Below are 27,209 nucleotides of genomic sequence, written 5' to 3'. Positions count from 1 at the left end.
GGCGCTATAACTACATTTTCAAAAATATACTTTGTATCAACGTAGGCATTGTATTTGTATATATTAGAAAAATTTGATGAAGTAAACTGAGAATTTTGTGTCTTATGTGTCTAACCCTAACCAACTATCAGTTGTTTATTTTTACTTCCCCTCTTATATTTTTCATTTGTGTTGTACAGGGGACAATAATAGCTGAAAAGGTTTTGAAATTATTTTGTATTTTATATCACTAAAACGGCATTTAAAAATTAAAATACCCTTCATAATTAGATAAAAAGAATGTTTAAGACATTGCAGGTTCGTATGTATTAACTTGTAAACAAATTGTTAGTCATGTTTCAACTGTAACATTCCTAAAAGTGATTAATAATGATGAATAATACACCCGATGTGTGCAGTGTGAGAAATATATTCAGGGACAATAGTTGTATATTTCAGTAATTTTCAGACATGATAGTAAATGAATGTAACTACTATTGAATATTGTCATATTCTGCAGTCATAATTTTAACGAGTGCAATTTGAAGGCGAAAAATATATAGATTGTAATATAAACAATCGTTTACGTAAATTGTTTGGGGATACCGACTGCGCTGGGGGAAAAAAGTGACATTGCGGAGTGTTTTGTACGCTTGCGTGAAACGTCAGCGCGTGTCTGCGGCTGCAGGAGGAGGATGACGAAGACGAAAGCAGCAGCAGGAGGAGGAGGAAGAGTGTTGGGATGCTGATGCGAGAGAGAGCTCGTACGTGACAACATCGGCGGCCGAACCATGGAACATATTCTCCCCATTTAATCCACCTTTTTTTTGTTTCAAAGGGACAAGGAGACATTTTGTGGGGAAGGATTTTTTTTTTTTTTCGGGAAGGCGGAGGGGGAGTGAGTCGATTCATCACGGTTGGCCTCATTGACACAGGTGGATTTCCGTTGCAAAAAAAAAAAAAGAATACAAACCTATATATCACCGACGACGTCATCCGCGGATCAGATGACTTTAAAGCCGAATTTAATATTTCTCTGATGACTTAAAAGAGGGACCATTTGGCCTGGTGGCGAGCTAATAGGCTAATTTCGGCTAGCTCGACAGCTAGCCGATGACAAGCGGTGGGATGCGGGAAATGAGTTAGTTTTGTTTTTTCTCTCTCCCTCCAATATATGTCAGGATAAGCGCGTGGCAATCCCTTAAGAGTGGTAAAAAAACGCCAATGTGGCTGCCTTAAACCGTTTCGTTCCGCCCACACGTTATCATCAGTTTTTTGCTAATTAGCTCGCGACGGTATACGATGTTTTTAAACCGGCTAAGCTAATGTTGACAAAACATTCGTAATAACCCCGCTAAACTCGAGATGCAGCTCGCGTTTTTGTTTTTGCGAGTACGTTGCCGGGGTGTTATTCACGTCGTTTTGGCTCAATTTCCCGACTGAAAGGTTCGACGATGTTCGGATTGAGACGGCGAGTTTTGGAGAAATCCGTGAGTGGACCTGACGTGCCTGAAAGGCACCAAGTGAGTCAACTCAGATTAAAGATTTGAAGAATTAAATACAGTTTAGGTAAAAATGACATTGGCATCATCGAATACGTTTGTTAGATGTGGCTGCCGGCCCGTCAAGTTGAAAAAACGAAACTTGGAAAAATGTGTAAAACTTTCCGTCACTCAATTTTTCCACACGGAAGAATGACGCATCATTGTAATCGTATAACTTCATTTAAAGTATGGCATTTAAATTCGGTTTCGCGATAAGGCACCAGTTGCCAAAATAAATGGAACCCACGGTGGTGTCCAGCCCTGTGGGGCATGCGCAGTGGGAATCGGAGCAAACGTTTCCTCTTGGGTTTCTCACCCTGGATTCAAACAATGGAGGTGTGCTGTGTCAAAACAACAATGGTCAGACAGGTTTGCGTTTTGGTGACCCCAGTCTGACATCCCAACGAAGTGAAATGGACAAAGGCTACCAGGACGCTCCGGTAGAGTTGGATAAACTTTTGTACATTTCTGATTATCCCTGTGGAGATTTGTTTTTCGATGAGCGCCTCTCCTCTGCTCCCGAGACATCACCTCACTTGGAAAGAAATAAGGAACCTGATGAAACCAGTGACTTTATGCTCTCGTGGCTGTTTTCTCCCAATCTCACTGATGTGGTAGGGAAAAACTTTGCGTTTGACGAGACCTCACTTGGCGGCAACAATGCCCTCAATGGACAGACGGAGCAAATAACCAGCAGTCATGCTACAATACTGTCTTCCCAACACGTGTTGAATTCTGAATCCAATCCAGCAGATTCACTCATTTCCGTTGATCTCCTCTCAGATGATCAGGCTTGTGTCTCCTCAGAGCCGTCGGGCGTGTCACTTGGCGTCAGTGCAGGATTGGTAGACCTGGCACAGGAAGAGCTGAGCAGGGCGACTTTGTCACATGAAACTGGAGACAAAGGTTTATTTCCAGATCAAGTGACTACTCTGGCAGTAAACAGTAGCTTGACTCCGCTAGAGCTACCTGAGGGGAGCCTGCCTCTTAACCTTAGCAGCACACCACTGGTGTGTACTCAAGGATCTCTAGTGGATTTAGAAGGTCCACATCTTAACAGCAGCCTGACTATTCATCCTGATCATCCAACTGGCGCACAGTTAGAACCAACCACGGATTCGGAGGTGGAACATGCCTCCACTACGGTATTCAGGACTTTAGCGCTCCAAGATGAGAGTGACTCATTGCCTGTGATTTTGTCGCCGACAAATCCTCCGGCCGACGATGCCTCCGTCCGTGGTGAGCTCAGCTGTGGGAGCGTCTCTCTGGAAAGTACGTCTAAGGATTTGATGGAAAGCAAAATATGCTCCGTGGCCGACCATCAAGCCGGCGTGTCATTGGCTTTGGATTTGTCCTCGGCCACTGATGACGAAACATGGAACTTGAAGCCACAGGATGAAACCACTCCTGATGCCACGACGGAACAGAGGGAAGAGGAACAGTCGCCGTCTGTTAACCATCGCCAGGATTTTAATGTTCTGGAGTCGAGCAGTTGTACCGAGGAGATTAAATGGACGAGTGAGCAAAGCGCGGAAACTGTTTCCATCTCTAAGATGGTGGGAGATGACTCACTGCCAGCAGTTTCAGTTGCGTACACAAGAGAGGACGATGCCTCTCCTCTGAAAACCGTATTTGATGCTTTAGACCAGGACGGAGATGGCTTTGTTCGCATTGAGGAGTTTATGGAGTTTGCTGCTGCCTACGGGGCTGATCAGGTAAGATGTTTTCATAAAGTACCTTCTAATGCTTGCATTTCCAGTTATAGTTCATGTTTCTGTTTGGTTCACTCAAAACGAAACCCTAACCTGAAATCCACACAAGTGGATGTCATTGTATGCCTTGTGAGGGTTTGTTGAACAAGATATTATGTATTGCCATATCATACCGAACACAATACAATGACAGCAACATAGCATTTTTTTTTTTTTTTTTTTTACTCTTCAACAATTAGTTTCCTGCCCAAAACCATTATTTAAAAAGAGGTACGGCCAGAGTGGTGGATCTGCCATTTGTTAAGTTGGTGTGAGCAAGCAATTTGTTTATTGCTTCTGCAGTATCACAGCACAGTGTCACTTGTGAATATTTGCCGCCAACTGCTCCTGGTTTTCTCGTACTAAAAAAGCTCAACGTCACATGACTGAAACCAGCGCGGGGATTAGTTTTTCCACGCGTTCGCCGGCAATTCCAGCCCGAGGATTTGAGTTATCATCCAAATACGCCCGTCAGGCATATTGGTGGTATTGGCCAAGCATTTCCTCCAGATATGAAATAACAAACGCTCATCCTTCTCATTTGCATAGCATTTGCTTTAGGGATTAGCGCCTGTGAAATGCCTGACGGATCCCTCCATGCGTGACCCTCACCCATTATTGCATTCCTCCATTCACATTTAAACATTCTGAAAATAATTCTTAGAAATAACATAAAAAATGCACAGGTTGCGTTTTAAATTCAACATTATATAACAGCCTGAAGGCCGATAGCGCAGTCAGTTTTTCTGCTGGTTTTAAACCCCGAACCAAATGTAGTGTTTCAACAAGCTAAAAATATACATTTTTTTTGCTCAAAAATACATTTATTTCCCCCTTGTATGCAATGGCAAAAATATTGACGTGGTTTTTAACCCTTTCTGTTTTCTTCAGTCTTTCTCTACTGGCCCTGATCATGGCTCGTAATTAGGCATCCATGGATCACCATGCAGGGAATTGGGAAGGATTAAGAATAAAATGCCTGAGTCAGATGGTCATCGTGGTTTGGTTGCTCGCTGTCCATGTGTGTGTGTGTGTGTTGTGTTGGGTTGTGTTGGGTTGGGCACAAAAGTGGGCCATTGTCATGTAGTTGGTGAGAACTCGAGTGGATACATTTGTGTGATAGTGGAACCTCATTTGATCTCATAGGTGTGGCTTTATACTAACTTGCACTTCTGTTTAGTTTCTGCTTCACCCACATATTTCAGCAGCATCTTTGCTGTTTTTGATTTATTTATTTTTTCTCCCGGGTAATATTTATTTTGGAATTCGTCCCGTAGTTTCCAATATTAATGAGCTGCGACTGAAAGCCCATCAGATATGATTTCCTGCTAGCGCAGACCCATTTGTAGTTGGTGAAAATTGTGATATGAAGAGACTGTTGTGAAATGTACTCCCCCCCCCCCCCCTTCCCACATGGTTGAAACACATCCATAATAAAACAATGACTTGAATATCTCCAATGTAGCGGGGTCACAAACGAACCCCAATATAAACAGGTGAGCGCTATAAAAACTTTTATATGTCTGCGGTATTTACTAGGTGAGACCAAGTCAAGAAGTGGTGGGTGAGCCAGTGGTCCAACAAGATCTCTGTGCCTGATGTTCACACCATGTTAACATAAACACCCGATAAACCCGCCCAATCAGCTCTGATTAGGGAGATTTCAAAGTTGACCAGAGTGGGATGTTTGGGAACACTCCGTTATTTTCGCAGCCGATTAAGAAAAGCACAGAGTAGCCTTTGGACTCACAGGGACATTAATCAAGCACTTTGCTGTACATGTAGGATATTAAAAAGCCAGCAGGAGCGTAGGGCAAGTAGGTAATTGAGTTTAGAGCTAACATCGGAATAAAGTGCCATAAAAGGTTTTCACTCCGGCAGAGTTGATTGTGGATAAAGCCACAAATCTATCCAGAGACAAAGACAGCAAATCTTAATTCAGGTCTAGCTTTGATGAAGTTAATGTCTCAGACCAGACATTTACTTTTGTCTGACCTGATTCCTTTTTGTAAATACGCCCGCAAGGCAAGCGGTCAGTTTTTGCATACACGTGCCCAAGCATGCAAATGACCCCCACCCCCTCCAAAAAATTATTCCAGGATGTGATAGCTGTCATGTGCAAATACGGAGGCATATGCACTAGTTGTGATTAGCCCGTGAGGACGATGGAAAATATGTCCTGGTATAAATATAAGTTTTCAACAGCAAGCATGCTTCTCTTTGGGGAGAAATATTGACAACTCCTTATGATTAATTAAGAATTTCCCGATCAAGTTTTTCACCGAATCCAAGTCGAGTCACTTGATTTACTACCAGGTCCGATTCGTTATCTCGGCAATTTATCAGGTTAGTTCAATGAAAATGTGAAAACATTACATTTTCCACCAATAAATACAGTTTGAATTACCATCATATTCCCATGTTTACTCAGATCAGTTCCCATTGAAAGTTTAAAACTTGAGAAATTCTCAGAATTTTGCAGCCTGAAAACCGTCCAATTTAGTTGAGAGCTGTTATTCCTGTCTGTATTTGGAGCACTAAAACTCAGCCCGCTACTTTTGGTGCGGCGTTACTACTGTTGTGCAAAAGATTTGCTCCAAACTTGCGGCATTTGGAGTTTGAAAGCCTTCTCGGTAACCGCTACGCTCACTGGTTTTCACTCCAACTGTGCACAAAAGCCGCACCAAGCCGCATTGTGGCGGCGACTCTCTTGTCCGTCGACGCTCCCAACCCCGCATTTATCCAGCTTGCCTCTGCTCTGCCTTTATGCACTGCCCCTCTAATCCACAATGGAATGTTCAGTGGCCTGAAATGTCCCCTATTTAGCTCCCCTTGTGTCTACCGTATGTCCTTTTCTGCTCTCAGGCAGTCTCTCGGCATGTCTTTGAAACTATTGATCATTTGATCTGTTATGGATAGGAATTCTTCCACCACAAGCATTTTCTTCTGAAAATGGTTAAGAACCACAGTGGTGTGGGGTGGGGGGTTGGGTGGGGGGTGCGGTCAGGCATGCGTCATCACTGATTAGACACAAATAGAGGAACGAGAAAAACCACAATGACCTCAATGCTCGGTCGACCAAAGAAGCCGCAAAAGGCCTTTGAGTTCAGGGATTTTATGTTTGCTTTTGGATTTTTGGATAGCTTCTCAGGGCTCTGTTAGAAAGGTAGTATAGAATATCACACAATGTCATAAATCAAGCTTATAGTACCGGAGTACACACCATGAAGTCATTAGTGACCACATACATGAACCTAATAGAGTTCAGACCAACGTCCTTTCCTTAAACGTTAAATGTGTGCGTGGTACATTGTCCAAGACCATGAAGCCTGATGCAGGCCATCGGGCAAGATCTAAAGATCTGTCACAATTGGAGAAAAAATGCCATCACGCAGTTTTTGTGTAAATTGTGGCATAAGGCAGGAGGAGGCTATCTATGAAAGTGAACAGTTTAGTGCTTGTCCAGATTACGTCCAGTTTTGTTCAGACAGATTAGCATTATTAAATCATTCTAGTTTTAGTTGTTTTTATACTGCTGTTCTGTTATTATTTGGGACTTTCTGCAGAATATCAATGCTCTTCAATATTGAGTGCGAATTTTGCAGTCACACCTTTGGTTTCTCACCTCACCCCGTGGAACTGTTTCTGCATACGTTTTACTCCACTGTGAAATGGAAAAGATTCTCCACTTGATCGAAAGTACAGTGGTTGGGTGACTTAGGAGAAATGTATACATTTTTCGAGTTATGAGTGAAGTGCAAAGAAAAACAAAAGCAGTTATGGAACCATAATGCCCTCACATGTGCGCAAGGAGAGCCACAGTCACAGAAGCATGTTCAGCCATTTGTTAAACGAGACAAATGGGTAAACACAAATAAAACGCGCTAACACGCATAAGGTGCTGCTTTAGGCCACAACTCACACACACATACTCATGGTGTAGCCCACCAAGCCAACTGTACTAAGTTTATTAGCTTGTGTGAGCCTTCTTAGCTGCCCCGAGTCAGAGATCAGCACTGCTGAACAGCTTAGCTTGTTTGCAAGAGTAACTGATACAAAAACAAGATCATTTACTAAACACAATAGAAGTGTGTAAACCGTAGAAGACTCACTGAATTTGCTCGTGATTGTACCGTAATAAGGGGGTTGTGTCATTTTCTGTCCCGTTGGCCTGTGCTAGTCTGTTATTTGTGTGTAGATTTCGATTCTCCCCGGCAGTTGTCAGCTCTGCAGTGATGATTGTGCGTTAAATCTCCTTGAAGGCAGGTCACCACACAGTTGGCATTGGTGATGGACTCTGGAGTTTTTTACGCCCCCCCCCCCCCCCCCCCACAGCGCAGATCTGCTCCGATTTTATGTTATTTTTATTCTCCGAGATGCTGCTGTGCCAGAAGCATGCTCTCGTTGCTAGGTTACTGCCTGATGGAATATACAGTACAGTATGCAGGTGGCCTTATGTAACCTATTTTAATAATGAAGTGTAAATTTTGCTGCGCACAACAAACTGCTTCACAGGAGCGTGCTTGAATTTTTATCCATCATAATTCTATTTAAAAATCAGTTACTTTGCATATATCGTTTTCCTTGTAAATACAGAATTTCTCCCGTAAAATTTGTAAAGTCTTGGGGTCATGTTGTGGTTTTTGACCTGAATTCAACCTGAATGTATTTTTTTTTTAACGTTCACAGAAAAAGAAAAAATCAAGAAGAGTCCAGTTGCCTTGATTAATCCTTTTCTGGATAAATATGACATGGATGACTCAAAATCGTACACTCATAATAACACAATTTTATAGCAGGGACATTGGAATTTTTTTTAATTGTTGTGCTATAAGGCTAAATATGTTTTTTCAGGATCTTTCCCATCCAATTAAAAATGATTTCAGTTTCTGAATGCTCTGCTGTGTTCTTACCCTTTAGGTTAAAGATCTGACCAAGTTTTTGGATCCCAGTGGCTTGGGAGTCATCAGCTTTGAAGATTTCCACCGAGGAATTTCTGCTATCAGCAATGGAGGTGAGTGAAACACATAGTGGGATTTTAAAATTACAGCAGTTATAGGTTGTTGTTTTTTTTTAAGGGTCATCTCAATTAAATCAAAGCAAAATGTCAGCACCGGATTGTTGTTGTGATGCATAAAAGAAGTGCTTGGCTCAATCTGCTCACGCATGTTGATACCATTAGACTCTTTTTCCAGAGCTTTCTGGGTTGAAGAGGTCTTGTTACCCCTCAACATAAATAAGAGATGCACTTGAAAGCTTGAGCTGGGCGGACACCGAGGCAAGTTGGCGACGTTTCAGAGCTTGACTGAGGGCAGAGTCCTATTCGCCTGAATAATTTAACACTCCTCTTCCCTCCCTCTCTCTGGGGCCTGGCCATTTTTTTTTTATTGTTCTTCTTTTGGGTTGCCAGAGACACGGCTCTGTCGTAAATGCGCCTTCAGAAATCTCAATGTTATTTTGACAATAAGAACTTACAAAAGCATGGAAAATAATTAGCTTTCCGTGCCACTAGTTACATTTTAAATCATTGTCATCTGTACTTGTGTTAAATGATTACATTTTGCATTTCTGTTGCCCGTTAAAGATAAATTAGTGTAGAACATAGATGTCAAACTCAAGGCTCGGGGGCCACACCTGGCCCGCCGCATGATTTTATGTGTCCCGTGGAGAAAAATCATGTGTGTCAACTTCCCTGATTTTTTTTTTTTTTTTTTTTCAAATCTGAACCAAAATTTCAAATTGTTATATCATGATAGCATTGAGCTTTTATCTAACAACAATAGTTACAAAAACCCATTACGTTTGATTTCTGATTATAAAACTACCGTAATTCCCGGCCTACAGCGGGCACCTGGTTACAAGCATCACCGAGTACATTTGTAAAAGAAATACCATTTGGTACATGCATTCGCTGCAGCTGTGTAAAAGCCGCAAGTGCCCACATTGAAGAATGAATCAGATTGAAGCATGAGACACTTACAAAGAAAGATGGTACACACAAAAACGCTAGCCCCGCACTAGCGCTAACGGTAGCACTAATGCTAACAGGTTAAAATAAAACTTACCTGTAAATATCACACCTGTAACACAGCAGCAACAGGCTAGCACAGCGCTAACTCTAGCGCAGCACTAACAGGGCCAGAAAAAGTCCCTTCCTCGGCACATATATTCCACCGGTCTCATTCTTACCTTTTCCGCTCGAGTGCCCCTCTGCGGCCCTTAGAAGAAATGCCCAAATTAGCTGCATCACCGCATAAACTGCAGGGTTGAAAGCGTGTGGAAATAAAGTTGTGGCGTATAGGCGGGAAATTACGGTAGTAAATATGATGAGGCGGCCCTTTGAGGGAATCTGCAAGTACAATGTGGCCCACGACAAAAATGAGTTTGATACCCTTGGACTGTAGAACCTTATATTGACCTGCAAGTGTGCTCACTACAGTATCTTTCCAGTCTACTGTTTCTCCCCAAGTCATCAGTGGAGTTACGTTCCAGACTGTCAAGGCAAAAATGTTAACCTTTTAGGAGACAAAAGAGAGGACAAGCTAGTTGAAAATAATGAGAGATACAAATAAAAAGTTGCATGTTAGATAACAGTTCAAATGCAACTAGGGTGGTTGTTTCTAAGAAGTTTTTCTTTTTCCCCTTAGCTGATGTCATATGTACACATGAACCGGGGCAGTTGTTATCATCTGCCTCGTGTAACTGGCATACCCCCATCCCCGACCGCTGCCATCTTTCATTGTCTTCCAGAAAAGTGATGGTACAATATCAGAGAGAGGGAGCGAAACAAGCTCCTCACACAAAAATGATTACAAGTTTATAATTAACATAGAATACAGTAGTACATGTATAATAAATCTGATATGTAGACACAGCATACTTTTTATAGTTTAAGCCTTGAATTACCCACATTCACTAATGCACAGTTTTTAAACAGACTGTAAACCTATTTGAACACACAAAACATTTGCAAGCATATGTATACAAAATACATAATTGCTTAAAAAATAAAAATGATTTTGAAAAGTTTAAAAAAAAAAACCTCTACATGCTATAATCATATTGAAACCTATTTAAACACATAATAAAGATATTTATAAAAATTTAGTTTAATATGAAAAATTGCAATAGGACCAGACCATGAATAGGTGAACCACCATATAAGGAGGGATTACCGTGTTTTTATTTGTAGCTCCATCCTGCAGTCACTCCTTCATTCTTTTATCCTTTTTGAAAGCCTCCTCAGCTTTACTATTATTTGTTGTATGTGCACACAACATCCATGTCTGGAAGGGAAACCTGCTTTTTGTATCGCAGTCTGCGTCTGAACCTCTTATTAATGGGCCGGTATTTATTTTTAATAAAAAAGAAGACTGCGGGTTATGGAAACTTGTTATCCCTTGTTGCAGCCATGGTATGTCTTCAATCTCATTTCGCTTAAAATGGCCTGCAGTGTGTACAAGTATCTTGCATCAGACTATTACATAAAACCACTGGGTCTCCCGGCTCCTGCTTTTTCACCCGGGAGCATTCGGAGTTTTGTTAGGCTGACACCCGAGACGCCGTCTTTTTCATCTCTGGTTGCACTCTTTCGCCTACAGGTCTGTTGTCACTTTTTTTTTTTTTTTTTTTTTTTTTAAGATCAATTGGATGCAGGTTTGTGTTTTGCACTTGTAATGTTTTCGCATTTTGCTCGCGTCCGAACCTTTGAAATGATGGGATTTTGGAATAATAGTCAGAATCGAAATATAATTATGTTGTGTAATTAGGATTTAAACAAAAAAAAAAAAAGCCAGGCCTTGTCCCTAATCCCTGAAGCATACCAAGAGTTTACTGTACCTACATATTTTTTTTCACGAAGGTTGTTTATATGCAGCGCACACATTCTCCTGTGTTTGTCGAGCTTCCTTTTGCAGAGTGACGTAATGTTTGCACACATGAAACACGTCTTTCCTCTTCTATCTGCAGGTCCGGAGCCACAGCTGTACGGCGCAAACTACAGTCCGGGCGACGGAGCAGTGGGTTGCCCGGAGGAATACGACGAGGTGAGGAGCTGCACACAAAGGTCGTGTAGGCCGCCCTGTTTCGCCACCACTCGCTGTCGTTGTGGTGGTTGTGAGGTTCACAGTCTGAACTCTTCATGCACTCTCACTCTTTCCGCTGTAACCGAATGAGCCGGCTCGCAGGGCTATCATTACCACTGAGAATATTTCGCAGGCTAAACAACCAGGTTTGGCTGAGATTTAGTAGTATCTGGCAGGCTGAGCTTTACAGGATTCTTTGACAAATATTGAACCGGGCGGATCGTGAAAGACACAAGTGTAGACTGTTTTTATAGATGTGGTTAGCATATCTGACATTCCTGTTGCCCCCCTGCCCTCTCGCCCTCCGCCCCCTTGAACTTGTATATTTAACCATCATATTGTTGCTGGCGTCTGCAAAAATGCAAACATTTCTGCCGGTGTGTGCATTTTGAACAATGGGGAGTCACGATTAGTGTTGCTTTAACCTTTTGGCGACAAAGTGCCCTGCTTGGTTTTCTTAGAACAGGGCCGCTTCAGCTGTGCAGGTGCAGAAAAGCTGCAAAATCCCTTTTGTAGGGCGCATTCGACTTTGTTGTCACGGGCCACAAGTGCAAGGCAATGACATGCAGATTGAATGTCAACATGCGTGTTTATTTCTACAAGTTACCGTTTGTGACGTCTGACTATTATCATGAGTAATCTACAATACAATGACCTGTGAATGTACATTGCATATTCAGTTATTGGAGGAAGGGAGAAATTTTGATATAATGTGTACAATAGTGTAATGGAATTAGTTATAGGATTGTGTCACGTGTGCTAGAGCAGGGAGGCATTTTAAACGTGCTACCTCAATGGCTGTACTTTGCTCGATATCAATGTGGTCACTTTGTGTGTAGTAAAAATGTCCAACACTTCATACAGTTTGAGCTGATAACCCCGCCAGGGTTTTTGTTTCATGGGTGTGTGCTTGTCAAGAGTATTACGCAAAAACAAAAATTTCCAAGAAAGCTTATGGAGGGGAGGGGCATCGCCCATCGAAGAACCCTGTAAGTTCTGAGGCTGGATCCAAAGATGTTTGCGCCAGATGTTGTTTTTTTTTTTTTTCTCGAAACATTACTGCAGATTTTTGACAGATGTACCCAAAAAATGGTCTTTATGTGAAGTTGCACATGAATATTTCACACAACCAACTGCTACAAATGGCCACAAGCAAGAAAGGAAAATATTTATATCAATCGAAACATTGATTCAATGATGAAGCTCTTTGGTGGCTGTGAGCAATGTTTGTCTGCATCTTTTTGAAGTAGTCGCCCCCCCCTACCTGTGTCCACGGGCTTGTTTTTCCACTCAAAAAAAAAAAAGGGTACCTCCTCAATGGTCGCACTGTTCTGCCAATGTTTACTTTCCAAACAAGCATGGTGACTCTGTCCAGCAAAAATGCAAAAAAACCTGTCTGCACACTTTTTCCTTCAATCCACATATCCCTCCATTTTTTTTAATTCAATTGTTTTAAAATTGTACCTATTCATTAAAATCTTGATGAAACTCATTTGAAGTACAAACCAGTAACCTGCTGTTAATCTGTAACAAAAGCACACAGCGATAGCAGTTATGTAAAAGCTTTAATGGTTTACAATTTGAGATAATACGACCTCACCAGTTGTGAATTATTATTACAATGTTGATCCAAATTACACGTTGCCATTGGTTTTTATCTTGCCGCTGGTCGTGTAACGTTACAACTGCCTAACTTTTGGACTTTGGTCTCCACCCCCCTGACCACCCAGCGGAACTGGACGTGTGTACAGTGCGTTCCATTTTTTTCAAACCTGCACTGTCGTGAGTGTGCGAGTGGAGGATAAGGAAGCATTATAGGATGCTTTAATGGCAGACCATCTTTCCTCTCTGTGACTCGGTCCTAGGAGAATGGTTTTGGACACGGTGGGTAGCTCTTCTGGCCCAGCTTCTCCTGACACGTCATACAGCTCGGTACGCCTGCCTTTCTGATTCACCTGTCTTGAATTCATTGTTACTTTACAGCCAGGGCACAATTTAGTGTCTAGATTGCTTCAAATCCAGTCTTGAGTATTTTCTGTTTTTCCCCTCTTCTTTTTATCTGCCTTTTTTTCCTGTTAAAAGCTTAAAGGTGCTTTGCTTCTACCAGACATTTGAAAAGCAGCAGATTGCTTGTGAAGTCTGTTCACAGTGCGTCATTTGTTTTGGTTGTTATTTCTTGGCATCAATGCCACTCGTGGGATTGAATTTTTTTTTTTTTCCTCATTTACTTCTGAAATCCAATGAATTTTCACAATTTAATTCCATTCTGCAAAGACTAAATTAGTGTTTGGATGTCAGATTAGTTACACAAGTATGTGTTTTTATTTCCAAAGCTAAATTGATATATCAGCTCTAAGTTGTACGCATGCAGTCCCGTTTTTTTTTTTTTTTTTAATAACCGAGTTCTTATGTGGTCGCAGCAAAATGAGGTGACAGACAGCGCCTACCTGGGTTCGGAGAGCACGTACAGCGAATGCGAGACCTTCACCGATGAGGACACCGGCGCCCTCGTGCCCCCTGAGATGCACGAGGATGTCGACACGGACAGCGGTATCGAGGCGGCACTTCACGACCCCGAAGAGGCCATCAATAGGTTGGTTAGAAGTCACGCAATGTACTGCTGACCTTCCTCTGGTTGTTACATTATTGCCCTCTGTTGTGATTAAACAAGCCTGCCCTGTTTTTGAAAGTGCGGCATAATGTTCAGCGAAAGCTTTGAGCTAAGGCACATATTTTACATTATTAAAAATAAATTATCTGTTCACCAGAGCTAAAAATGTCTAAGTATTGACAGTGAACCCCCTTTAATCACAAAGGATGCTTTCTAAGACCAGCCAGCAGTAGATGATTCTACCCCACTCCCGTTTTAACAAATTCTGACTTATTAAAACACACTTTTAAAGTATTCCTCAATCCCTGTACTCACTGTAATACTTGCAGTGTCTGTAAATAACGGGCGATGTGTGCTGACTTCAGTTTATTTCACTCAGTAGAAGTTCATTATAAAACTGACATGTGAAACATACGTGAATAAAAAAAATTAACAAACGTCTGCTATAACAATCTGTAGTGAAATTATGTTACAGTGATAACTGCTACTTTTTACACGGCAATAACGCGTACAAACAACGCTTCTATAAAGATTTTGTATTAGTTTTACATTAGAAAAACAAAAACGAGACCGACCAATTAAGTTGAACTGGGTACTTCCCTGTGGCACACCTGATGATCTTTCACCACACGTAGTTGTTGGAAATAGCAAAGCTGAAGCGCTCGAGTAACCCACGCACTGACCCGGTGCTAGATAAGTGACTGTCCGAGTTTTATTTAGGTCAGCAGACGGGAAGATTAATGGGAAGGATAGCTTACTATTCTTTTCCATTTAGGTACAGCTGTTTTTTCTTTTCTTTTTCTTGTATAGCCAACAAAATAAAACACACCACCATGTAAGATGGCATATTTTCTGATGGGATGTTGACTGCTGCGGTTTTCAGGCTAACTAAAACTTAAACTCTAATGTGTAACACCTTGTTTACAGTCCCCGCCACATTTTTTTTTAAAGGGTTGCATTTTAATTTAAGGTGTCACATTTTTTCAATATTATTGTATGATGAAAATGTTTTGTCTATGCTCCAGTTTTAATAGTGTTTAAGGCAAGTGACAGGTGCTGACTTTGCTTGGTCTTCTTTATAACTGTTGACTGTGTTTGGCATTCCTTTTCTAACCTTGAATTTCAGGAAGTGTTGAGCTCAGCTCTTTGGTTGTTTTCCTGTTTTTTTTCGCCATGCATTCTCTTGGAGTAAGAGAGTTCACACAGTCTAGCCGACAGGAACACTGTTCCAATCTCCCAAATCCCGATGTCACCTTTTCTCCCTCTTGTGAGACTCAACATCGGGAAGTTCTCAGTTGATTGATTTCTGGGATTTTCCTCCTCAGCTTGACGCTAAATCAAAATCTAGCCTTCAACTGAAAACATTCACAGTGTATGCTACAATGGACTGGGTGAGGGCTTAAGACTATTAACAGGATTAGCCTCCTCAACCCCACCCTGTCCAGGTCCTGTGTCCCCACACACATTTGGCCCACGGACAGTCAGCTGGACTGTCTGATGGCCGTTGCTTAGCCTCAAATCTTATTAACCCACTCATAGGCAACCCTGATTTCAGTCTGCTTGTTCCATTGAAGCTGCACCATCAGCCCCTGTGCACGTTCACTAGGCATCTCCTCGGGACCACAATCTTGGATTTCTCATTGACGAGAACCTTTGCTCTCTCCTCAGTTGAAAGTCTTGGTTTTGCTTGAGGTTAAACGGTAAGACTTCAGGATTCCTCTCTGGTCGGCTGGGGTTTTAACCCCAGTTGCTCCCGGGCTTTCACGCCAGAGCATTGGAGGGCGTTCGGTGATCCGCCCTCTTTCCTCACCGACCCTCAATATGGGGCCATGCGCTAAGAGCCTGGGTAAAGGGTAAGTGATTCGTGATTTGGTGGCATTTCTGTTCAACCAGGTCGGTCTACTGTTTGTTCAGAGCAGTTTGCATTCTTAAAACGTGCCTTGCTGTAAACCTTAACCCACCGACCTCGCCGTTTCACGGTTTCAGCTCTGAATCAGACGGAAAAATAATACCAGTCCTGTGTACAAGCAGGATTGGCTTTTCTAGTTTATATGCTGAGAGAGGAGGCTTTTCTGCTGATTTGGACATCCTCATCCTGTGTGTGCCAAGGAACTCGACGTATCCTGTCAGCAAACAGGAAAAGCCCACTATTCAGGTTTTAATTCAAGATGGATTTATTTTTCCGAAGGTCTGGGGTCACAAATCTCTATTTGCTCAACGGTTTTCGGATGAGCTTTGATCATGCTAGACAATTAAGAAATTTATAATCACATAAGGGCTTCTTGACCCCCGTTAGACCCATACGAAAATCCTTCCACACATCCATTGTGGTTTTTCATGACTGAAGCCAGGCCATTTTGTTTCCACCAAAGCTGCCTTTAGGATTAATGTGAATTAGCAGATTAGCCATCCCTCAATTCGTCGAGATTGCCGGTGTTCTTGTGATTAAAAATGGCTTCTCTTTGTATTGAATGGCTCGAGCCAAGCAATAAACTGTCTGACATGTTGTTAGTGTACATTTAGTTAAAATAAAAACCCGATATTGTTGTCCGTGTATGGCTCAGTGCCTTTGTTGATACGTTTAACTGTTGTTAAGCATCGTTCTTTGCTTCTCTCCCGAAGATTCTCCCTCAACTCTGAGTTGCACAACCCTTCCTTGATGACAGTCATCGGCGGCGAGGAGGAGCATTTTGAAGATTTCGGGGAGAGCAACACCTCGGAGCTTCTGCTGGAGAGCGCCGAGGAGGTCACTGACGGCGTGGTTGATTCCCCTCTGGCGAAGACCCCTCAGCAGATCGACGTCTCCTCGCTGCTATCTCCCAGGTATTTTCCTTTAATGACATCACTTTTGAAATATGGATGTCATTGTGCTATTTAACATTAAAGTGAAAGTCTGAAAGTGACCAAAATGTGTTGCAGACAGGCAGCAAAAATGAAAAGGTAGACCAAAATCTTATCATAAAAAGTTAAAATCCCCAAATCAAAGCAATATGAAGAAAAGAAGTCAATATTTTTGAATTTTGAAAAAGTAGTAATGAGCAAAATTTTCAGATTTATATGTAGTGAAAGTTGGAGACATGTTCCACAGTTGAGGTGGACGGAAACAGAAAAGGCGCTTCACTTGGTTTGGTTCTGGCTCTGGAAACACTGAATAAGCGTGCACCCGATGACCTGAGAGGTCTGGAAACCTCATAGGGAACTAACATTACATTTATGATTTATACACTCTTCATCTGTACTCTGTAATTCAAAAACATAACATTCTTTGATTGTGATAGATCTGACATGGCCGGAGAGGTCTATAAATACATGCGACGGGTACTTCAAATGAAGAAATTTCATGTAAAGTCTGTAGCTACATGTGGTTTGTTGTCATTCTCTGAACTTAAGCCTTATTTAAAAGATCACATTGTGTACAGAATATGTTGCTAATTTTAGAAAAAAAATCGATGCTGCATCCCACCATCTTCACCCACTCGTTGCGAATGCGTCATGCTCAGCGGTGGCTGCCTACACACACGCGTGCAGATTTGTCTTAATGTTATGAGCTTGTTTGACAACTTGTAAATTCACCCTGTTTCCTCTGAAAATGACACACGCATTAATTTGTCAGTGAGATGAAAATGGCTCCAGACAACAATGCATGTGACCATCAAGTGACACTTTGACTGCTCCTCATGCCGATGCGGCGTTTGTGTCTGAATGTGCCAGATGGTTGCATAATGGAAGAGCTGACTCACTCCTTGAATGAACAATCAGCTTGCAGCATGGCCACGAGGAGTGTGCACAGGCTTCCCCGTTGAATTACTACACTATGTATTTAATCTGTTTTATATGGGGTGCTCACGCTATTGTTAACTCGGTAGCAGCAAGCAGAGATGGGTGGGGGGAGGGAGAATTAAAAATTTTTTTTGACTCAACTCATACTTAGGTTGCCACTTTTTGGCGAAATAATTTTTTTTTTATGGCTGTACATAACTTAGTTTGAGCCGTAAAAATAATTTATATCCACTTCAGCTGGGAACTGTAGGCTGTAATGTGTCCCACCCTGTTGTTGCAGGACTTTTCCACTATTTGACAATGAGGCACACAAAAGCAGTCACACCAGCTCAAAGCCTTCATCTATCTACGTGCTGATTCTCAATTCAGACTGAAAAAAAATTTAATTGCACTTGCACCAGTCTCCGCGTGGCCATTTACACACTCACGACAAACAACGTAGCACTCTAAAGCAGCCGCTCTAGCCTGAAGACCCAGTCCATGTTTAACGTTTCAACCGCTCCCACCCTCACTTTTTTTTTTGTGCCATTATCTGCGTGACTTGCACACACCCGCAGCCAACAATGAGGCGGTCCAAAGCGGCCACTCCAGCTAGCTAGCTAGCCTTGGTACCCATCATACCTGAGGGGTCTTTTCCCACCTTGACGCACCCCATGCTCGTCTGTCACTCACCACTTCCTTCTCCTCCTCTTCCTCCCGTCCTTCTTCCAGCGCACCCGTTCCTCTCCCCGACTACTTTCAGAGCTTCCTCAAGGAGGAGGCGCTGGACTTTTTCTGTAGCCAATGTCACAAACAAATAAGTCGCTTGGAGGACCTCTCCACTCGCCTCAATTTCCTAGAGATGACAAGGTAACGCTTGTCTGCTCCGTGGCCCTGTTTGCAGTGTTGCCGTGTTGTTAGATGGCCGTGTCACGTGTGTTCCTGTTGTGTGTGCATGTTGTGTTGAACTTGACTAAACAGATTTTGGGAGCTACACTACTCACAAAAAGTCATGTCCCGTCAAACGTTTAGAGATTACCGTAATTTCCGGCCCAAAAAAACGACTTTTTTCACACGCTTTCAACGCTGCGGCTTATGCGGTAATGCGGTTAATTTGTGTATGTTTTCTAATGACCGATGGTGGAATATATGTGCCAAGGAAGTGAATTTTACTGGTATGGTTTTTTTTTTCTTTTTTTTTTTTTTTAACTGGCCCTGTTAGCGCCGTGCCATTGTTAGCACTGTACTAGCGCGTTCCTACTGTGTAGCTGTTTTTGTACCAGTATGTTTTTTTTTAACAGCCCAGTTCGTGCTACCGTATTATTGCTATGTTAAGCTAAGCTATTAAAACTTATGCCTAAGATTATGTACGTAGCAAATTGTATATCTTTTACAAATGTACTGGGTGAGGCTTATAATCAGGTGCGCTGTGTAGGTTGGAAATTACGGTAATTTAAGTTTACTTGCAAAGGTTATAATGAGTCCATGGTAGACTCACGATAAAACTTTGCCCAATAGCCGTAACAACCTGCGAGTAGTGTATATTATTTTGAACTCATCATTCCCAAAAGGCCACATTAGCTTCTTTTATCAGCTTTGACTGCTTGCATTGGCAGGAAAACTTCATTCCTGGAATCGTTCATGGATTCCACCTTTTTTTGTTGCCTTTCCACAGTTACTGTAACTCTTAAAGTAATACCAGATATCGCAGGTGACGCAATGCTTTTTCATCTCTTGATTTTTGAGTTCCACGGTCACTCATTGAATGAAGCTTTTTAAAAGAGCTGTTGATTAGAAAAGACTTGCTGATCCAGGATTACTGGCCCAGTAGCGCAGTTACGGTAAACCTGAAATCCCATTTGATCTGCTTTTAGTAGTAAAACGGTGAAAGGGACCATATTTATAGATGAAAATCAGCACAAGACCTGTTTAAAATAGTAATTTTTCGCCCTCGTCCCCTATAGTTTGTCGGGAAAAGCTACGGCCAGATCAGCACATTCTACATTCACTTTGAAAGAATGCAGGAGTGTTTGTCTTAGTTTGCAGTGTTTCTGAAAGTTTGATCCTGTGATTTTGACACAAATAGTATGAGAATTCGTCAAGCCCCCTTGATCCGCAATTAGTGGGGGGTGGGGGGGGTGATCCTTCACTAGCAGAAAGGGACGGTGCTGATAACAGGCTTCAGCAGTAGATTGTGTCTCCTTCCTTTATCAGTCTTCTCTCCCTGACCACTTTTCTGTTCTTTCTTCCCATCCAGTGCTGGCAAAAGGCTGTCGAGCAAGAAGGTGGCAAGGTAAGCGGAAGCAGCAGATTTGAATGTTGTTTTCGAATAGACGACGTAACGGGGATTCCAGATCTGGCACAAGTGTGTCGTTCAGCTACGTTTTTGTCTCTCCACATTTAAGACATCTTCTGCAGAACAGCTCAATAACGCTGGACACGGTGAGCGACCTGACACGTGACATCCTGGAGCTGGCTGACAATGACATCACAGACAAGGTGAGCAGCGGCCTGGAAACTAGCACTGCAATTTGTTGATGTCAGAAAGCTCGGCGAAGTGACAATCTTTGTCCAGTCGAGGATGTACACGCACTTCTGCACTTTTTTTTGGTCACATGCTGTAACATTTTTTGTTATGTAGAATACATACATGCCTTGGCGCAATAAAGGCTAGAATCACTGGCCTGGAAGGATGTTGACCTCACATGAGCTCGATGTGTGCTTGAAAGAGGCGTTCACCCGATTCACAAATGATTTGCTTCAAACTCTTGGCAGATGCTCCTGCTCGAGCGTCGCGTGGCGGAACTGGAGAAGGAGTCGGAGACTTCGGGGGAGCAACACCAGCGCTTGCGACAGGAGAACCTCCAGCTGGTGCACCGTGCCAACGCCCTCGAGGAGCAGCTGAAGGAGCAGGAGCTGCTCGCAGACGAGGAGCTGCAGCACGAGATCCGCCGCCACAAGGAGGCTCTGAGCAAGTTGGAGAGGGAGAGAGGGCTGGAGTTGGAGAATCTGCAGTCCAGGTAGAGTCAATGACAGCATGCAAGTGTGCCATCCACATTCGACGTTTATGTAATCACCAAAGATGCTGTTAAATGTAGTAATGCTACAGTACTCACCAAAAATGTTTTCATCTGACCAATTAATCAGAGGAGGGAGTTATGCTGATATTATTTTCAGAGGAAAATTTAAAATCTGATTGGTTAACGAAAGAAAGAAAATTTTGTTACTATAATGAGGTTACATTGACCATGTGATTTTGAAGGCCCTAATGATTTTTTTAACCACATTAATAATGACTAGACTGTATTTCTAATTTGTATGTTTTCTCCAGTGGGAAAAAAATGTTAATGCCTTTTTTCAGGACATTTCAAACAGGCCCCAAAACATTTAAAAAAAACATTTTTTTTTAAAATTCCCCAGAGGTAGGAAGCCCTCATTTTCTTATCTGTACAGATGATGTAATTTAGTTTTTTTTTCAAAAAAATAAAACAAAATAAAAAAAAAAACTTGCTGGGAAGTTTATTTCTCTTGGCATCAGGAGAAATAGGACAAATCCCATAAAAGGGGGGAGCAAAATGTGTTTTAGATAATGTCATTATTTACTTTGTCTGTCATTAAAGGTGAAAAATCTGTTTGTGGGAAAAAGAGATTTTATTTTGAGGCCATAATGTCTGGCCCAAATACTAACCTGAGTAATTGAACCGCTATAAAATGTTTGTTGTATCTATCTTCCAGGTTAAAGCAAAAATAGTTTGGCAAACTGTTTGCTGGCTCTTTGGTGCCACCATGTGGCAATGCGCGTGCTACCTAGTCTCAGTTCCAGGCCTTTTTTTTGCATACATTTTGGAGCTACTAAATTTGTGGATGTTTATGACATGGTTTGAAAATTGGATATCAGTTTTGTTTTTTCCTCTGCTCATCTACGTTTTAGCACTGAGCTGCAAGCCAGTTTTAGTACCTGTCGGTATTTTTAGTATGTGACTACAGTGCTGTAGTCATGTATTCGTTTGCCCCCACAGATTGCAGCAGCTGCAGGAGGAGAACAGCGAGCTCAGGTCCTGTGTTCCTTGTCTGCGAGCAAACATTGAGAGATTAGAGGAGGTCGGCATCATGGCTCCTTTTTCTTCCTCCCGCAATGGATGGAAACCATCCCCTTTATCTCCACGTTCCCTTTTCGTTTGCATTTTTACAGGAGAAGCTGAAGCTCGAGGATGAGGTGGACGTGGTGTCCGACAAGTGGCAGGATGAGATGGAGACCCGGCAGAAGATGGCCGACAAGCTAAGCCATGAGCAGCATCTAAATCAGAAGGAGAAGGAGAGCACTCAGGAGGTGGGTCTGCACATTAGTACGATACACTGCAATACACATAGCTGCACGAATAGCAGGAATTTTATGAATAATGGATTCCCAATAACATGGTGGATCAGGTGCCTCACAGTTCTGAGGTCCCGGGTTCAATCTCAGCCCCGCCTGTGTGGAGTTTGCTTGTTCTCCCCGTGCCTGCGTGGGTTTTCTCCGGGCACTCTGGTTCCCTCCCACATCCCAAAAGCACGCGACATTAACTGGACACTCTAAATTGCCGCCGAGGTGTGATTGTGAGTGTGGCTGTTTGTCTCCATGTGCCCCGTGATTGACTGGCAACCAGTTCAGGGTGAACCCCGCCTCCTGCCCGCTGACAACCGGGATAGGCTCCAGCACGCCCGGTGACTCTTGTGAGGATAAATGGCTGGATGGATGGATTCCCAATAACTGCTGTCCCCTCGTCTCCTTCAGCTCATTGAGGACTTGCGAAAGCAGCTGGAGCACCTGCAATTGTACAAGCTGGAGGCGGAAGCAAAGCGGGGCCGCTCACCCAGCGCTGGACTGCAGGAGTATCAGACCCGTACGCGAGAAGCGGAACTGGATCAAGAGATCAAACGACTCAAACAGGTGGAAGATTCTGACTGCTTGTTTGACAGAGATTAAGATTCACTTCCGGTCATAGAACGCCATCATGAACAGACGACCCCTTGGACACTATTACGATAAATATTTCACGTGCATCGCAGATCTGACTTGGCTTTTATTTTGAAATGTTATTACTTGTGGTGTGCAACAATAAGTAAATGTCGTACCCAGTTTCTAACGGCAGTTGTTCTCGACTGCTGTACAACGCCTACTTTTCCTACCTCTCGTCTACTCGCTCATTGCTCTAGCAGCGTTTTCCCTGCCGTCGGCGTGATTGTAGTTTTTCTTCTTGCAGGACAACCGCAGCCTCAAGGAGCAGAACGACGAGTTGAACGGCCAGATCATCAACCTGAGCATCCAGGGAGCCAAGAGCCTGATGTCTGCCTCCTTTTCCGACTCCCTGGCAGCCGAGATCAACTCTGTGTCCCGCTCTGAGGTGATTGATTCGTATATTTCAAAAGTGTGATTATGACTGAAAATAGTTAGGGTTGATACATGTGATTAAGCCTGTTTTGTTAAAAAAAATAAAATAAAATAGATAGACGCAATGCTCTATTTGTCTGTGCCACAGTTGATGGAGGCCGTCCACAAACAGGAGGAGATCAACTACAGACTCCAGGACTACATCGATAAAATAATTGTTGCCATCATGGAGTCCAATCCCTCCATTCTTGAGGTCAAATAGGCACCATCTGAATGAAGGGCGGGGGACAAAAGCCACACAGTGACCTCATCATCTACAATAACAACAAGTAATCAGACAGAATCATACAAAGTTATTAGATTTGTGAGTGTGTGTGCGCGCGCTCCTCAGGTTCTGGTGACTTCCAAGTGTTTTTTTGGCCAGAGGAACCCGACCGAGCACGGGCGGGTGAACCCCGCGAGCGTGTGAAACTTAATAATCATCCCGCAAGACCCTTCATCCTGAAAGCTTTTACTTCAAAAGAAGGACTCGGCAAATATATACCTTGAAGGCCTTAATCTCAGAGGCGAGCAAAAAATGTATCCTGCGTACCGACCGCACTCGCCTCAGTTGCAACTGGAATTGCCGGGATTTGGACCGCCATCTCCTGAACCAAGCTGCTGACTCACGGTATGAAGCACTGGTCAGCTCGTTTTGGACTTTTTTTTGTTTTTGTTTTTTTAACCCAAGTGGAGGATATTTTCTTGTGGATGGAGATAGAGAGAAATGCCAAGCTGGTTTTTGTATTTTTTTTTTGGTGTGGGATATGATTTTATTTTTTTTTTCTGAATGAAGGACCTGGGTGACTTATGAATTGCATCTTTTTTTTTTTTTTTCTTCAATGAAACAGGGTCCTGGAGCTCAGGTGGGCTGGAAAGTGAGAACGAGCGTCATTGTTATCATCAATGTTAAAAAGAAAGAGATATATAGATCATATAAGATGTATAAGAGCAAAACAAAAGTGGCTATGCAGATTCATTATGGACATTCTGCCATCTATTGGAAGGACAGATGAAATAAAAATGTGTTAGCTTTGGTAAATATATATGAACTTTCTGATCAATTGAGAGAAATTGGATACATTTTAGTGACATGGAGTGGAACCGTTCCCACCTGGTTCCAGTGTTCTCTTGCGGAGTGAAAGTGTTTTTTGTTTTTGTTGTTGTTGTGAATTATTGTCAATGAAACTGTTGAGACTGAAAAGATGTTTATCCGGTTATACGCGACGGGTATGGAAAGCCGTGGGAGCATTTCGCAATATCTTTGATGTCAAAGGTTACATGTATTAGTACGCTCCTTTTTCCTCAATTCAGTGCACTAGTAAAAAAAAAAAAAAAAATTTTGGACATAAGAGTACAGTGTTGAACTCAGCTGCTCTAGTAGCTGCTGCTAGGCCTGGCTAGTCGACATTTCATCCACTATTAGCCTACTTATCAAGACCTGCTAGTGTGCTGAATTATAACTAAAACCTAGTGCACTGCCTAAAAATGCTCAAACCATTTTCTTGCAAGCTGTTAGTGCATTTAGCCAAGATCCATGTACTAGTACATTTTTTTGTCCTCACTAGCAAGTGTACTAGGAGGTCAACTACTGTACATGTTACTAGTGAGGCATAACTGTACATTTGGCAACCGTGCACAATACATGCCTTCTATTTGGGCCTAAAAGGGTTACTAGTGCACCACAATATTTGACTTGTAAGGGAATAAAGCACAATAGTACATGGAGATTAAGATTAATAGCAATTATATGTTAAAAACACTTTACAGAAAGCTCTTTGAGGGATTGTTTGAAATCCTTGATGATAATGCGTGACTATGCCTACTAGTTCACCCTTGTAGTGTTACTAGTGCAGCACAGTAGATCACAAATTAGGACAAAGAGCGTAATCGTACATGAACCGAGAATAAAGATAATGAATGAATGAATGCTCAAACAGCTTTTATACCTGAGTCTAATGGTTGCACTTTGCACATTTTCTTTTTTTTTTTAAATGACATTGTATTTTGTTTTTGTTTTCACTGAACGGATCAAAACGGCAAAATGACAAGTTTGCGGGGATCGAAAGCACGCTCAGGTGCGGGCTCATGCAATGACCAACCGCCGAGGCCGTGGGAACCACCACATTTCATCGAAAATACTTCGGCTAAGGACACGTTTTTCGCAGTCGCGTCTCTCGGGTTACGGCGGCGGGTGGACTCAGTGGACCTAGTCGGGATGAGACCTTCAAGCGTAATCCTTTTTTTTTTTTTTTTTTTTTTTTTTTTAAATCTGTATGATGTACCCACGGTGCACACCAATGCTGCGCTCATCTGGATTTTGGAGGACAAATGAACAATGGCTCTAAGTATGAGATCTTGGTGGGGCGGGAAAAAAAAAAAAGAAAATAACTGTCCAGCTTTGCTTTCCGCACAAAATACTTGTCACGTTCACTTCTTTGTCACTCCCAGCTCTTCACCTGTCCACTCCTCGGAATCACGGCCTTGGATGTAAATGACTTGTAAAGTTTTTTTCTACGCTCACTCTAGATTGTAGGTATTTTTTTAGTCCGAGGGGAGCAACAACAACAAAACATTTAATTTTCCTCATCTGTTAAAGTGAGGAGCGCATGTAGCGTGTACAGTTTTCCCCTCAATTATTCGGAATCACAGATATTTATTCAATAAGTAACAAAGACAACACTCGTTATCGTCGACAAAAACTGTTTCATCTTTGTTTTGAGGTGATGTTATTTTACGGCGACTAAGAGAAACGTGCACATCATCTCAGCTCACGTGTAATAATTTGGCGCGAGAGTTCATCAATCGAGGTATGCTTCTGTATATTATCGTGACCCCGCGGAGGTCGCTCTTATAGATCTACAGCTTCTAGAGTCGTCTTCCCGTTTTTGGAGTCAGGTACTGCATGGAAACACTGATTTTCATTGTATACATTTCTTTTTTCTTATTCAAGCTACTGACGGAATCCGGAAACTTTCTACTCTCATTTTTTTCGTGTGATTACGGAGCTTTCCCCTCACTTGATTCTTTACAGCAGTGTTTCTCAAACTGTTTACATCTGTCCTTTTTTTTTTTTTTTTTTTAAATGCAAGTAGATTGTGTTTCATAAAATTAAATAAGATTAAATGCAAAATGGTTGTACTCAAAATGTTAAGTAGAACTGAAGTGTAATCAGTGATTATTTTCCGTATCATGGGGGGGGGGGGGGGGGGGGCATACCACTTGGGTACCAGTACCACACTTTGAGAATCACTGCTTTAACTGTTACACGGAATGATACAAACAGGCTAAATTATAATAAGTCTCTAAATATTGAGCGTGAGTGATGGTTGGAGCACTAATACAATAAGTCGGACAGTAACATGCAACATTCCCCTCTTTTTTTCATTCATGTTTTTGCAGAGATGATTGCACTTTAACCACCTTTAATTGTTTTTGACCAAATATGGGTTGTAATAACCGAAGTTCATCTGATTAAAAAAACAAAAATCACTCTGCTAGTCTAAAACACTGTGCCCGTGTTTCAAACTTTGCCTCCAAACAAACCCGATAAGAAAAGCACTGACCACACCACGGCAACATTTTTAAATTATCAACGGTGTAAATATGAATCGTCAGGTTTTTTTTTTTTTTTTTTTTTGTGGATTTTACTCCCGCGCTCACTTCCGATGTCCAAAGAAAATTCCAGGCACGACCGTCACTACGAGCGTAGTGCGTGATTTGCCATTTATTGTATGACACGGGAAGGTGAAATATTGTAGAAAGGAGAAATTGTAAAACATATTTTGAGAAATAAATGTGTAAATGATAACTACTGGTTAAAATGATTTTATTTTTATTTTGGGGGGAATATCCCTATAAATCAAATTACTATTGGGGTAACTATGAGTTCAGTCATTGTAAAAAAGAGGAAATTATAAAAGTGAACAGTGGGCATACGAGTAGGAAAATAAAAGGAATACAATAACTGGCTGTGTCTGTCTCTTTCATTTCGATGATCTGATTTATAATATTACCATCATATTGTAATAAATTGCACTTAACAAGGCTAAATTAAGATAAAGAAAGAAG

At 42.1% G+C, this 27,209-nt stretch overlaps 1 protein-coding gene across 6 annotated transcripts; it reads left to right on the top strand.

The window, feature by feature from the left end:
* Positions 1-570: 570 nt before the first annotated feature.
* rab11fip3 (RAB11 family interacting protein 3 (class II)) lies at positions 571-27,105 on the top strand. 6 transcript variants are annotated; one of them, XR_009793500.1, is made up of 15 exons: positions 571-3,238; positions 8,195-8,288; positions 11,243-11,319; positions 13,779-13,951; positions 16,592-16,792; positions 18,461-18,598; positions 19,986-20,021; positions 20,134-20,227; positions 20,504-20,748; positions 21,748-21,829; positions 21,921-22,058; positions 22,503-22,658; positions 22,972-23,112; positions 23,248-23,769; positions 23,990-27,105. XR_009793500.1 is itself a non-coding variant. In XM_061809461.1 (14 exons), the coding sequence occupies exons 1-14, from the start codon at positions 1,434-1,436 to the stop codon at positions 23,359-23,361; spliced, it is 1,758 nt and encodes a 585-aa protein (XP_061665445.1). In that variant the 5' UTR covers positions 571-1,433; the 3' UTR covers positions 23,362-27,105. The 6 variants fall into 6 exon arrangements, 5 of the variants coding, with proteins under 5 accessions (XP_061665445.1, XP_061665443.1, XP_061665444.1 ...); XM_061809461.1 differs by having other exon boundaries at positions 571-1,502; positions 23,248-27,105; XM_061809459.1 differs by having other exon boundaries at positions 23,248-27,105.
* Positions 27,106-27,209: the final 104 nt, after the last annotated feature.

The sequence above is a fragment of the Syngnathoides biaculeatus genome, chromosome 22, assembly GCF_019802595.1.
Source record: "Syngnathoides biaculeatus isolate LvHL_M chromosome 22, ASM1980259v1, whole genome shotgun sequence".
Classification (NCBI taxonomy): Eukaryota; Metazoa; Chordata; class Actinopteri; order Syngnathiformes; family Syngnathidae; genus Syngnathoides; species Syngnathoides biaculeatus.
This window is presented reverse-complemented; position numbering and strand designations above follow the sequence as displayed.

Excerpts from the sequence above, each read along its gene's own strand:
- rab11fip3 (XM_061809459.1), top strand. The coding sequence starts at position 1,760 with ATGGAACCCACGGTGGTGTCCAGCCCTGTGGGGCATGCGCAGTGGGAA. Across the intron at positions 3,239-8,194 it reads CTGCCTACGGGGCTGATCAG|GTTAAAGATCTGACCAAGTT; the intron begins GTAAGATGTTTT and ends CTTACCCTTTAG. Across the intron at positions 22,659-22,971 it reads AGATCAAACGACTCAAACAG|GACAACCGCAGCCTCAAGGA; the intron begins GTGGAAGATTCT and ends TTCTTCTTGCAG.